Source organism: Furipterus horrens, unplaced genomic scaffold, assembly GCF_987537825.1.
Source record: "Furipterus horrens unplaced genomic scaffold, mFurHor1.1.pri manual_scaffold_6, whole genome shotgun sequence".
Taxonomy (NCBI): domain Eukaryota; kingdom Metazoa; phylum Chordata; class Mammalia; order Chiroptera; family Furipteridae; genus Furipterus; species Furipterus horrens.
Genome location: NW_028327176.1, coordinates 147,437,783 through 147,450,498, shown reverse-complemented (window position 1 = coordinate 147,450,498; position 12,716 = coordinate 147,437,783). Strand labels below are relative to the sequence as shown.

The 12,716-nt window shown below is 34.7% G+C and overlaps 1 protein-coding gene and 1 non-coding gene across 3 annotated transcripts in view; one reads left to right on the top strand and one right to left on the bottom strand.

Moving 5' to 3' along the window:
* ATG5 (autophagy related 5) overlaps positions 1 to 12,716 on the top strand; it is a 155,727-nt gene that overhangs the window by 15,221 nt on the left and 127,790 nt on the right. For both annotated transcript variants that reach the window (XM_090279714.1, XM_090279712.1), the window contains exon 4: positions 8,133 to 8,211. In XM_090279714.1, the coding sequence (XP_090135840.1) occupies positions 8,133 to 8,211 (79 nt within the window). The remainder of the gene's footprint in view (positions 1 to 8,132; positions 8,212 to 12,716) is intronic.
* LOC150007554 (U6 spliceosomal RNA) lies at positions 4,560 to 4,666 on the bottom strand. The gene has a single exon (XR_016512233.1). It is a non-coding gene; the product is annotated as a U6 spliceosomal RNA (small nuclear RNA).

The window sequence follows — 12,716 nt, the reverse complement described above, 5'->3', positions numbered from 1 at the left end:
CAGTTTTGTTTCTGTCTCCAAAATCCTTACAGATGTGTGTATGCACACGATTACCTTCAGCGGCATCTTTCAAACTTGATGACCACATTTAGTTGATCACGTGCGATAAGCACATCTTAGCCAGCCTTGGTTTAGTATTTAAAATATGTTTATTTCCTTTTCATGTGAAAAATAATTTTGATATTATATTATTTTTAAGAAATGTATTGAAAATAAATCCTAAATCTGGGTTTATCCATGTACAGATGATGTATTTTGTACTTCCTCTACTATTGGAAGTTTTGTTCATTGTGCTTTTAAACTAGCAAAATTACAGGGAGAAGAATATGAAAAAATTGTTTAAGGTATGCTGGTGTGTACATGTTGAAATGCTGCCATATAGATATGAACTGAACCAAAATTTAAATGAAATATGAAGTGTAGAAATGGGTTAAAAATGGACTTGCTCCCTGAATCTGGGAGTATTACAGTGAATTTTAAGAGACTGAAATATGAGGACGTGAGTAGGATTCAGTGCAGCTGAATACAAGGATTATTTAGAGACAAGGAGTGAACTTTTGGAACTCATCTTGTGCTGATGAGTGAACAAATTTTTCATAATGGTTTAGAAATATACAGGATGATATTTTGTATTGAATTATGGCTCACGTCTTTACACTTTTGAGGTGGTTCTAGAAAGGGATGGCAAGTTTCTTTTTAAGTTTTTAAATAAAAACAATACTCATCTTCATGATCATATATTAGATTCAAGACTCTAGCCCTCAGGCAAGACAGGTAAGTTAGTGTTTTCTGTGTCTGTATATTTCTCAGAATTGGAGGTTTTGGAACGGGAAGGTGGCTTCAAAGACGTATAAGAGGAGGAAGGATCAGAAGAGCAGAGGGTGGGAAAGGAAGGAGGGGGGAGATTGCGGGTGAGTAGCAATAGGTTATAGCTATATTCTTGACAGACCTAACCATATTATAGTTGGATATTGTATTCATTGTATTGATTTATGTGTGTTAGTTATAGATTATTGTAAGAATCTGTGCACCTGACACCAGGCTTTATTACTGGAAAGCGGCTTTTCTCAACAAGGGCCCTAGTGACATTTTGGCCTGCATAATTCTTTGTTGCAGGAGGGCTACTCTGTGTATTGTAGAATTTTTACCCTCAGCCCTGGCCTCTACCCACTAGTGCCAATAAACAATCCTTCTAATCATGATAGTAAGTTTTGTGCAGGTTGCAAAGCCACCCCTAATTGAGAAAATCTAGAAAAGATGGGAAACCTCAATTTAGTTTTTATAGTAAATGATTGTTCAGTTATCCTTCAGCTGCTCTTTTAATCTGTCTCGTGTGGAGCCTGTTTTTTGAATTTGATAATGATTTGTATTTGCTATGATTTGTATTTGCTACGATTTGTATTCTACCTATGATACCAATAAATAATATTTGGACACATGTAACCCTGTTACTACAGATTAATATATTTGGCTTAAATATATCATGTTCCTACTTGGTCAGTAGGTATCCCTTTGACTGTCTTTTGTTAAAGAGTGAAATTATTTTCCCTTTTAGAGACCTTACATGAAAGTAATTGTGTTCGGATCTTTCTTCATTTTAGTTTTTGGGTGTTAACTTTTTATGCATGTTATGACTTGTTATAAGCTCATTGTATTTAATGGCTTTGCCTTTAGTATTGTTAGGTACTCCACATATTTAAGGAATGAATAACTTCAGAAGCATGAATGTAATCTAGGATCTCTGGTATAAGTCTTGATCTTCCCTCTCTTGGCTCCCAACAATAGTATGTAATTTTCTCCTATGTTAATAGAAGTATCTTCCTGAAAATAGACTATCAGTATCTACCTAGCATTTAATTAAGCACTAGGCCACATAGGATAGGGTAATTGTGTGGCAGCTACTATTTAAAGCTTTTTATGACTTGGGCTTTTCAGACCCTACAAGTATTTAAATGAGTTAAGGAGCATTTATTTGAGTAGGGTGATAGCATCTTATACTTGATTCTTTGGAGTTCTAAATAAATTCAAGTGAGAAAGGAAATCAAATACCAGTTTAGACAATTCCTTTAAAAAAAAAAAAAAAAAGGAAGAAAGAGCATGAGTTGATATTACTTTTCCCTCTATAACTCCTTTTCCTATTTGTATTTATTGTTATTATAACTGTTTATATATCTGTGTGAGATGCTTAAGCTGAGGCTTTGTACCTTAAGCAGTAACATGTAAGAGGTGCTAAATCAAGGTTTGTTCAAGGAGTGAATGAATCTAAATTAGTCTCTTCTATTGAGAAAACTAAGGCTAAAATAAATAAAAGAAATTGTTCAAATAAATAAGTAGGACCAGATTTTGAGAGTCTTAAGTTCAGCGCTCTTTCTACCACACCTGCTGATATTCTGTTTGTGAGTTGTTCTCTCCAATTCTGTATTTTCTAATTGCTTATGTTAATTTTCTGTATTAGAATAGAAAAATATTTAAGAGCAGTGGCACACTTGTAATGAATATTTAATATATTGTTGATTTGTAGAAAGATTCCAAGGAGCTTTTATCTGATTAGTGCTTTATCCTCTACAGTCTTTTGTCTACTTAACTTTTAAAAATTACCTGGGAAATAGAAAGTGCTAATCTAATATAAGGATATCTCTTTTTTTAGAGTGATTTGAGTTGATTAGTCAGCAGAGGGTGCTCTAACATTGCCTTTTATGGAGTGAAGTTTCTTATTACCATAACTCAAGTGTTCAAAATTTATATTTATTACTTTTATATTAAGACTTATTTTAAGAGAACAATTCTTGGTTTTTCAAAAAAATACTTTGGTAGTATACCCTAATAATTGGTTTAGATCTTAGGCCTTCAGGTACAAAATTTAGAAAAACTTCTCTTTTATCAACTATAAAACAAATATCTCCAATGCGATATTATTTGTGGAGATTGATTTATTTTCAGGACTTGTTGAAAGTAAGGAGTTGAAACTACCTTTTGAATTAAAAGCAAAAGAACCAAATACTTATGTTTATTTTAAATATAGACATAGTAGGATGACCCAGAATTTAATACTATACTATGTGATTTCAAAAGTAAATTTTAATAAAAGAACTTTAACATCTTAATCATAAATACTGTTCAGGCTCTTCCTTCTTTGTTCTGTTTTTCTAAGATTGTAAATTTCTAGAATTTTAAAATTTATTCTGTAAAGTAGATTTTTAAAATGTGGTTTACTTAGCATTTTATACATGTAGTAGTCCCTTGGTTATTGGTTATTTTTGTGCTTTTTTGTACACAAAAATAGGCTTAGAAAGATGTAAAACTGCCCTGACTGATGTGGCTCAGTGCGTTGGGCGTAGTCCCCACAAGCCGAAAGGTCTCTGGTTGTTCCCAATCAGGGCACATGTCTGGGTTGTGGGCCAGGTGCCCAGGTGTGGGCATGCAGGAAGCAACTGATGGAGTTTCTCTCCCACATCAATGTTTCTCTCCCTCTCTTTCTCCCTTCCTTCCTCCCCTCTGTAAAAATAAATAAAATCTTTTTTTTAAAAAGAGAAAGGTGTAAAATAGTGCTAGTGTACAGTTGTTTGTACCATAGGTGGAGGAAGGAAAGACTGATGTATAATTATTAAATTATTTTGGTCTACATTTGACTTACACCTGTAGCACACTTATGAATAGGATGCATTTATTTCAGTGAAATGGAGTGGGACAATAGTTCTCTAGTATATGGGGAAGATTCGTTTGAATGCTGATCTTAGCATCCTGGTTTGCTGTCTGACTGCAGATGTTTAGAACGAGCATCCTTAGCTGACTTCAGAGCATATCCATTATTGCTGTGCTCTGTGCCAGTTATATACAGAATATGTATTTTAGCACTAATGAAAGGGTAAAGAAAAAACAACCTTATGCACAGATAAATGAAAATATTATTCATTTTGAGAATTGAATTTAGAAAAGACTAGAGCAATTCAAGGAAGAATAAGGAAGTGAATAAAATGTGAATATAGACATAACACTGAATATTCTGGTGCAATCAATTTTTTAAAAGATTTTATTTATTTATTTTTAGAGGGAGAGAGAAAGAGAGGGAGAGAAACACCAATGTGTCATTGCCTCTTCCATGCCTCCAACTGGGGACCTGGCCTGCAACCCAGGCATGTGCCCTGACGGGGAATCGAACCGGCAACCCTTTGGTTCACAGGCTGACACTCAATCCACTGAGCCACACCAGCCAGGGCCTGGTGCAATCAATTTTTTAGGGCAATAGATAGAACATTTAGCTAATTGGATTCTCTTCTGGGTTCCAGGTTCAGATGCTCACCTCTTCCTTTACTATTAAATTTAGGTTATATTGGCAGGAGTAACAATGTAACAGACAAAGGGTACATTATTACTCACTTATAGTTACAGCTTACATGGTTTCTGTGTTGTGGGTTAGGAGCCTCCTGACAAAACTCTCTAGAATATCTGTTTATAGAGGAGTTGTGCAAATTAGTAATTTTGAAATCTTTGCTATAAATCGTTATATAGTGTAAGAGAAATTCAGTACCTTTAATCTTTGCTACTTTTTTTTTTTTTTTTTAAATATGGAACGCTTCATGAATTTGCGTGTCGTCCTTGCGCAGGGGCCATGCTAATCTTCTCTGTATCGTTCCAATTTTAGTATATGTGCTGCCGAAGCAAGCACAATCTTTGCTACTTTTAAAGATTTTCTTGCATATTAACAGGTTCTTTAGAAATATGCAATCTTAGAACCAGTTAATTAAGATGGGATATGTCTTTGGAGTTAGTGTTCTTGTATCAAAATCATTCTGACATAAACATCTGCATTGAGTCACTTATGAGCCATATAATTTGACAGTAGAAATAAGTAAATAGTTACTTTATTCCTTAGTTTTTATATTTTTAGAATGCTTTTTTAATATTAATACTTTATATGTATTTAAAAAGTTTTAGAAATCATAATATTTAAATTTCCATTCTAATCCCTAGTATATATTTGTCATTTTGTGAATAACTTAGAGCAGTAAGAAGAAAAGAATAGTGTATAACAACTTTGTTAGAAATTTTAATAAACATTTAAATACAACAAATTTACATTTTGACTTCATATTTTGAATTTAGGTATACCTAAAATGGGCAACATCCTCTGAATGCAACTAACTAACTGCTCATTAGTTGTTGGACATTCAAATAGAACTTTCTGTTGAATGACTAAGTGGATAAAAATCCCATATGTCTTTAGAAATATATTATTTATTCATTAGTTTTTGAATTCTATAAAATTTATCTATTATATCATCATCTAAAGATTCATAGTCTGAGGTTTCACAGAAATGATCAGTTTTACCATTGTCATTAAAGTCTAAAGTAATGCTATCTCCACAAAAATCTTCTGATTTATTTAATAATTGTATAACGTCTTCCTCTCAATTTTCTTCTCTTTCCTATTATAGGTGGAAAATATGACATTTTGAATTTTCACTATATTAATGATAGCTAAAAGCAGATTCCAGAGATGGACTCTGAATCCTTTTTAAAATTTTTATGATGTAATATTTTAGGTGACACGGTAAGAAAATCGAAAAAGTGTGCATTATTGTGTCATCCTTCTAGGCATGTCATTATTCTTCCAAATTGTTTCAGTGTTAGTCTTTTTTAGCATAATTGGAAGTATTTGCTAAGTAATGATTAAATAATTCCGAGAACGATGAAATAGCAAAATGTTTCAAGATAGAGGGAAAAAAATGGGATCACCAAGATCCCATAAGATATCGTAGATTTATAAAAGGGTCCAGTGGATCCATATGGAAATTACTAGATGGAGTGAGTGTTCATATTTTCTTTTTTTAAGTGAGTTTTCTCTGTGATTCTTGGAAGATCTTTAAGAAAGAATTAAAGTTAGGAAGTGTCAAATCTAAAATAAAGCTTCTCAGAAAAAAAAATCAGAACCTAAAATTGGGTCTATTGGTTCATGTTTTTTTGCTTTTTGATTTATGCATTCACAACTATTTATTATACACTTGTTCAAGATTCTGTGCACTTGTAGTCATTTTTTTTATGTTGAGGGTAAAAAATAATTAATGATTATGAGTCTTATTGTGATTAACTTGGATTCTGACCCAAATACTTATTATATATTTTAAAAATTATATTTGGTTTTATATGACAATATCAATTGCTTTAAGATAGTATTTTATTTAACTTTAAACTTTGCATACAGTTTCATTGTGAATGACAGAGAATGTGTACAACTCTGGATTGCTAGCTATTTTATGGGATCACTGGTGAATCTATCCAATAGGTTAACTGTTTAATTTGCTAAAGGGATTCTATACTTATATGTGCAGGACTGTGTAGAATTTAGAAAACAATATGCTCTGTTAGCTTAAATAGCCACATTCATTCTTAACTTAGTTGTGGATGCCTAAGAGGAACAGTCCCTTTAAAAAAAAATGAAGACTGAAAAAGATCTATTTTGTAAACGTGCAAGGCATTATGTAGAACTTTATACAATTCTAAGAGTTCAGCGAGAGGGACCGGAATTGGATAGAATCTATAACTTGTCTCTAGTGCAATATTTTCAGTTTTAAATTGTCTTTATTTTAAGTTTTAATTGAGGCCAGCTTTTTCTGGTATTAGAATATCCTGAAGGAAACATCCTATTACTATTTCGGTAGTCCAAAGTTTCCTTCAGTATTCACTTCTTTTTATGAAAGATTTACAGTAGATGCTGACTTTCAAATAGAAGTTTAAGGGTTATTAAGAAATACAACTCATGTGACTAAAGCTACCCACTGTTTTATTTTACCAGCAGGGCATTCATCCTAAATTCATTCTGAATAAGTATATAATCTCAACTGACTGATGACTTTTCCACAACTATATTATGTAGATGTAAGCTTACAGTATTAGCTAACATTTGAATCTTCATGAGATAATGTACTGAGTCATTCATTTCGAGGGAAATAGGATATATTTTCAAATTATTTTAGCTCTTAAATCTAGGAGTAATTCACTGATATGTGGGAAACAATAGGACTGACTGTACACAACACTAAGCAGTACTCTTTTTGCCTTTGTTAGGAGTGTAATTTAATTCTGGTTTACTGATTAAGCTACTTGAGATTCCTTAAAAGGGTGATTTAAGAAATAGGTTTTGTCCACTGAAATTTGCAAGGTTTGTATATTTTTCTTATTGCTACATAATTTGCTTAATTGTGAGTAGTGGTTATATTAGGAAAACTTTTATTTAGGAAGTTCAAAACTTATATTTTTTAAAGACTTTATTTATATTAGAAGAGAAGGGAGGGAGAATGACAGGGAGAGAAACATTGATGTGCAAATTGATCGGCTGCCTCTCACATGCCCCCAACTAGGGACCTGGCCTGCAACCCAGGCCTTTGCCTTGGCCAAGAATCGAAGCAGGGATCTTTTGGTTTGGGGGACAATGCCCAACCCACTCAGCCACGCCGGGTCAGGGCCAAAATCTGTTTGTTTGTTTTTTGTTTGTTTTTTTTAAATTTTAGAATTAGGTTGCAGAAGATTACTCAATGATTTTGGAAAATTTTGACCAATTATATGAAAAAAAAAAAAAACAGAATATTTCAGTTTGGAAAGGAAAAGCCTAATCTATATTTAGATATGTATACACAAGTAGAAGACTGGGAATTTATATGCTATAATGTTAATATTATAGTAATAATTACAACATAGGTGATTGCATGTTCTTTTAGCTGCGCTTTTCAATTTCTAAAATTTTCTAAAATTTAAAATTGTCTTAAAAATTGAAAGTCTATTTAAATAAGCTTTAAGAAACTGGTTGCCCAACATGAATATTGGGATGATAATTAGGTATTACAGTAGCGTAACGTAACAGTGCTCATGGCTGATAAAAGATTACTCAGTACATGATCTCATTATGTACATTGAGGCCTCCCTGGGGAATGAAATGATTAGAAGAAAAACCACCTGATGCCTGAAATGTATACCACATCAGCCCAGGCAAGAAATGGTGTAAAATGTCACCTTTCTGTGATACGTGGTTCAAGTCCCCTGATATTGGTGTTAAAACATGCTGGAAATTTATTTTTGAGTTGTAGTTATAACTTTAAGTATTTATTCTTTCTTAAAATATACTCTTTCATTTTTAGGCATTATCCAATTGGTTTGCTATTTGATCTTCTTGCATCAAGTTCAGCTCTTCCTTGGAACATCACAGTACATTTTAAGGTATAGTTTAAATAGCATTTCCCGTTTGTCCCACTTGTGGTACTTAGTAAGTAGACTTAGAATAGAATTTTTTTTTCAGTGAAGCTGCTTATTGCTTTTCCTATGGCACTCTTTAATTGTTAAGATGCCATTAGTGTTTATCTATAAAATACCTTTCCATTTCTTCCTAACCCTTGGCAGAACCATTTAAACATTTAATGTATAAATACATATTCTTGTTGAAGCCAAATGGCCTATAAAATTTATAATATTTTGGGATATTTATATTTGTTTAAAAAATAAATCTCAAATAGGAAGAACAAAATCCTCATTATAGATGTGGGTGTGGGAGTAGGGAAGGAGAAAACTTAAAACTGGCTAACTCTAAGGTCTTTGTGATTCAGCTGAGAGAAGGGTTAGGACACAGAAGTCTAAAGAATTTATCTAATTCTGTTTTGAGAAATATTAATTCTTCTCGTTTTAAAGAGACCAAGCTAGATATATTGTAACCCAATTTTGTCTCAATATTTTGTAAAGTGTTGGTCCCTCTTTCCTCCTAACCCCCCTGATTCTTTATCCCCCTTGACCCCCTCACAGAGACCTCTGAGGGATTGAACTACTTGCATTATTTTAATAGGTACTGAATCTGAAATGGCAATGGATAATGAGAGGGAGTCATATTAAGAGTTTGAAAAGTCATTTAGGTGTTTGATTTGCTTCTTTCTCATGAGGGACACATTCAAAGTCACTACCCAAAGGAGGCTCATTCCTTGTTCCTAAGATGCTTTCCTTCCCATCTTACTGAAATTGAATTTGTGAGTCATTGGAATTTATTTCTCTATTATGTGCACTAATGTGCTTTGCATAGTACCATGTTACCAAAAATTTTAGTTACCATGGAACCATATAGAGTGAGGACATGCTTCTGATATACATGAGTTTTGCTTTTCATGGTACCATGCAAAGTGAAATTCGTGTCTGTGTACATAATAATTAAAATTTAGAATGGTATGAAGATAAAACTATTCCAAGCATAATACGAGTAGAGGTCCCATATTTCCTAACAAGTCTTTCCCACTATATTGAAAAATAATGCCAATAATTAATTTGTGTGTGTGTGTAAAACACTCTGAAAGACTTTGAAATTTATGTCAAAATATATCATAGCTACTTATTTATTCATTCATTCAACAACTATTGAGAGTCTGCTGTGCCATCCAGGCACTGTTCTAGGAGCTTGGGATATAAGTGAATAACACAGAGACACTCAGACACTTTATGGTACCTACTTGGCACTACATACTAAGCTGCAATAATGATAGGAAAGGCTCAGGATTGTTAGGCTTGGTATAGTGTAATGGTTCTGAAAGGGGATTGTGGACCCATGGGAGTTTCCAAAATCTTGTCAAAGGATTCATGAGGTCAAATCTATTTCCTTAATAATATTAATATATTATTTGCCCTTTCCACTGTGTTTACATTTATACTGATCTGTAAAAGTGTTGGTGGGTAAAACTATTGGCACTTTAGCATAAAGCAAGGCAGTGCATCAAACTACTAGTATTCGCCACAGCCTTCTAAGTATAGGTTTTTAAATCTCCTGTGTAATGAAACAGCAAGTACACATAAAACACGTTTCCTGTATGCCAAATATTGTGGTTGTTCTAAGGAAAAGCACTTGGTCCCTTATTTGAGTTGCAAGCTGAACAAGACGCTTTTTTCACAAAACACCAACTTTTACTTAAAAGAGTTGACTGATAGATGAACTGTGGTTATTTAGACTTGGGTATTTATCAGTCTCTTGAAAGTAAACAAAATAAGCCTCACATTACCAGTAAAACGACTGACAGTGTTTGTTGCCAGTGACACAATTTGAACTTTTAAGTGAAAATTCTAATTTTGGGAAACATGTATCTGCTACCATGAACATGACAGTTTTATTATTCTTAAAATAATTTTTTAATGAGAATTGAATTTCTGTGGGTCAGGCTTCCCTGGATCTTCTGCTTAGGATCTCATAAGACTACAAGGTGTTGGCTGGGATCCATTCTTACCTAGAGACTTGAGGATCTGTTTCTAAGCTCACTGAGGTTGGTGGCAGAATTCATTGTGATTGTAGGACTGAGGGCCAGATCTTGTTGACTGTCAGTTAGAAGCTGCTCTTACGACCTGAAGGCTGCTTGCAGTTCTTTGCAATGTGGACTTTCCCAACATTTCAGCTTACTTTATTGGGTCAACAGAAAGAGCAAGACTGCAGTTTTATATAATGTGACTTAATCACAGAAGTAATATAGGACCTTTGCCACATTCTTTTGGTAAATGCTAGTCATAGGTCATGCTCACAGTCTGGGAGGTGGAGATCATGCAGGGTCATACATATGTAAAATTTTATAAAATATGGTTTATTTAGTCATTAATTTATTCATCAAATATTTATTGAGGTTAATGTCTGCTTTCAGCTATGACAGAGTCACTGGATTAGATTTTGTTTTCCAACCATAAACTGGACAAAATATATGAAGTAGAACTGTTTCAGGCACTGGACATTAGAGAGAAAGAGAACAAACAAGATGAGCCCCCCATTCAGCCCAGCTGTACTTCAGAGCAGTTCCTATCTATGTCATGGGGAGTTGGACTCAAGCAGAGTGTGAGGATGGAGAGACTGGAGTTCTGGACTGCTGAAGCCTCTAGAACTTGCTAGACAGGAAAGTAGAGAAGAGGGAACAGATGTATAAGTGAGAGTTTCCCAGGAGTTCTTGGCTGAGGGCTGGGCTATACATGTGTAGGTGATATTCCTCGAGGACTAGTACAGAGTACATGTTAGGGGATTAAGAGTGGGACAAGTCCCATGATGCCTAGAGATGTTGGATCCTAGCCCATACACATTAAAGACGTAGTTAACATATTGGGCATTTATCTGAGACACAGAAAGGGCATACATACTATAGGAGTAAGGAGCATACTTCAGAGCAGTGTTGGCAAATTGTGACCTGTGTGCTAAATTTAACCCACTGGCTGTTTTTATATGGCCTATGATCTAAGGATGGTTTTTATACTTTATAATGGCTGAAAAAAATCAAAAGAAGAATATTTTGTGACACATGAGAATTACATGGGATATAAGTTCTAGTGACCATAAATATAAGTTGTATTGAAGTTCAGCCATATACGTTAAATTTTTTTTTTAAGTATATTTTATTGATTATATTGTTACAATAGTTCCAATTTTTTTTCCCCTTTGCTCCCCTCCGCCCAGCACCCCCCTTCCCCAACAATCCCCTCTCCAAGTCCATGCCCATGGGTCGTACATACAAGCTCTCCCGCCTCACCCTTTCATATATTCTTCTTCTTTTTTTAAAATTAATTAATTAATTAGTTAAATATTTTAACAATAAAAAATAACAATTCCTCCCTCTCAGACTTAAGACCCTTTACAATCTTATAAAGGACAATGGATGAAGGTCTCGAGCTCCTCTAGCTGCTTCAAGCTGGACATGGTCGTCGTCCTACCTACCCGTGGGTCAAGAAATCCCTAATAAGAGTGGGGATGTGGAGGGGAGGGTGGCCTTCCCACAAGGGGAAGGATCGTGCAGACTCCAGGTTGGTTGGCTGTCTCTGGACAACGGCATGCTTGGTTTGACAGGCTGGCATCCTTGTTGTATTCTGGGGGCAACAGGGTTAAAGGACATCATTTAATCCGTAACCACTAGATGACAAAAGACAGGTATTAATTTTTCAATGTCCCACATTAGGGAAAAGAAGGGCTTCTTTGGAGGAAGGTGTGCCAGGTACATCTCACCTGTCCAAAACCCTTTTGCCCATTATACTTATTTTGGACTGAGGGAAATATTTTAGGTTTCCCCCATCTCAGGCCTCTGGGCTTTTTCTGTCCAAGCCATTAGGATAGAAAAGAGAAACCAGTTTTAAAGTGAAGCCCACAGACCACCCCGTTCTTCACCAACCCAGCCACTTAGTTCAGCCAAACCATTGAGTCTCAGGAGGCAGCAATGCAGACAGGATTAAGTGAGGCCTATATGTACAGACAATCACTCAGGTAATGAGATCGTAGGCTTATGCCCTTTGAAAACAGAAAACACATGTTAATTTATGTAACATAACCCACATACAAGTCTCTAAATCTGTAGGACTGTCTTATCGGAAGGAAAATCCTTGTCCTTCTAATATTCACTGAACTTGCATTTCTATTCTTTATATTTTTATTCCCCCCCCACTAAAAAATTTTGTTTGTTTGTTTTTCCACTACAGTTGTCTCACTTTTTTTCCCCCTCTTGCTTCCCTGCACCCTGCCCCCCCCCCACAGTCAGTCCCCACCCAGTTGTCCATGTCCATGGGTCATTCATACATGTTCTTTGACTAGACCCTTCCCCTTCTTACCCCTTCTCTCCCTCCCATCTCCCCCTTTGTTACTGTTAGTTTATTCCTTGTTTACATACCTCTGGTTCAATTTTGCTCATTTGTTTGTGTTGTTCATTAGTTTCCTGTAACAGGTGACAGCATAAGGTAAT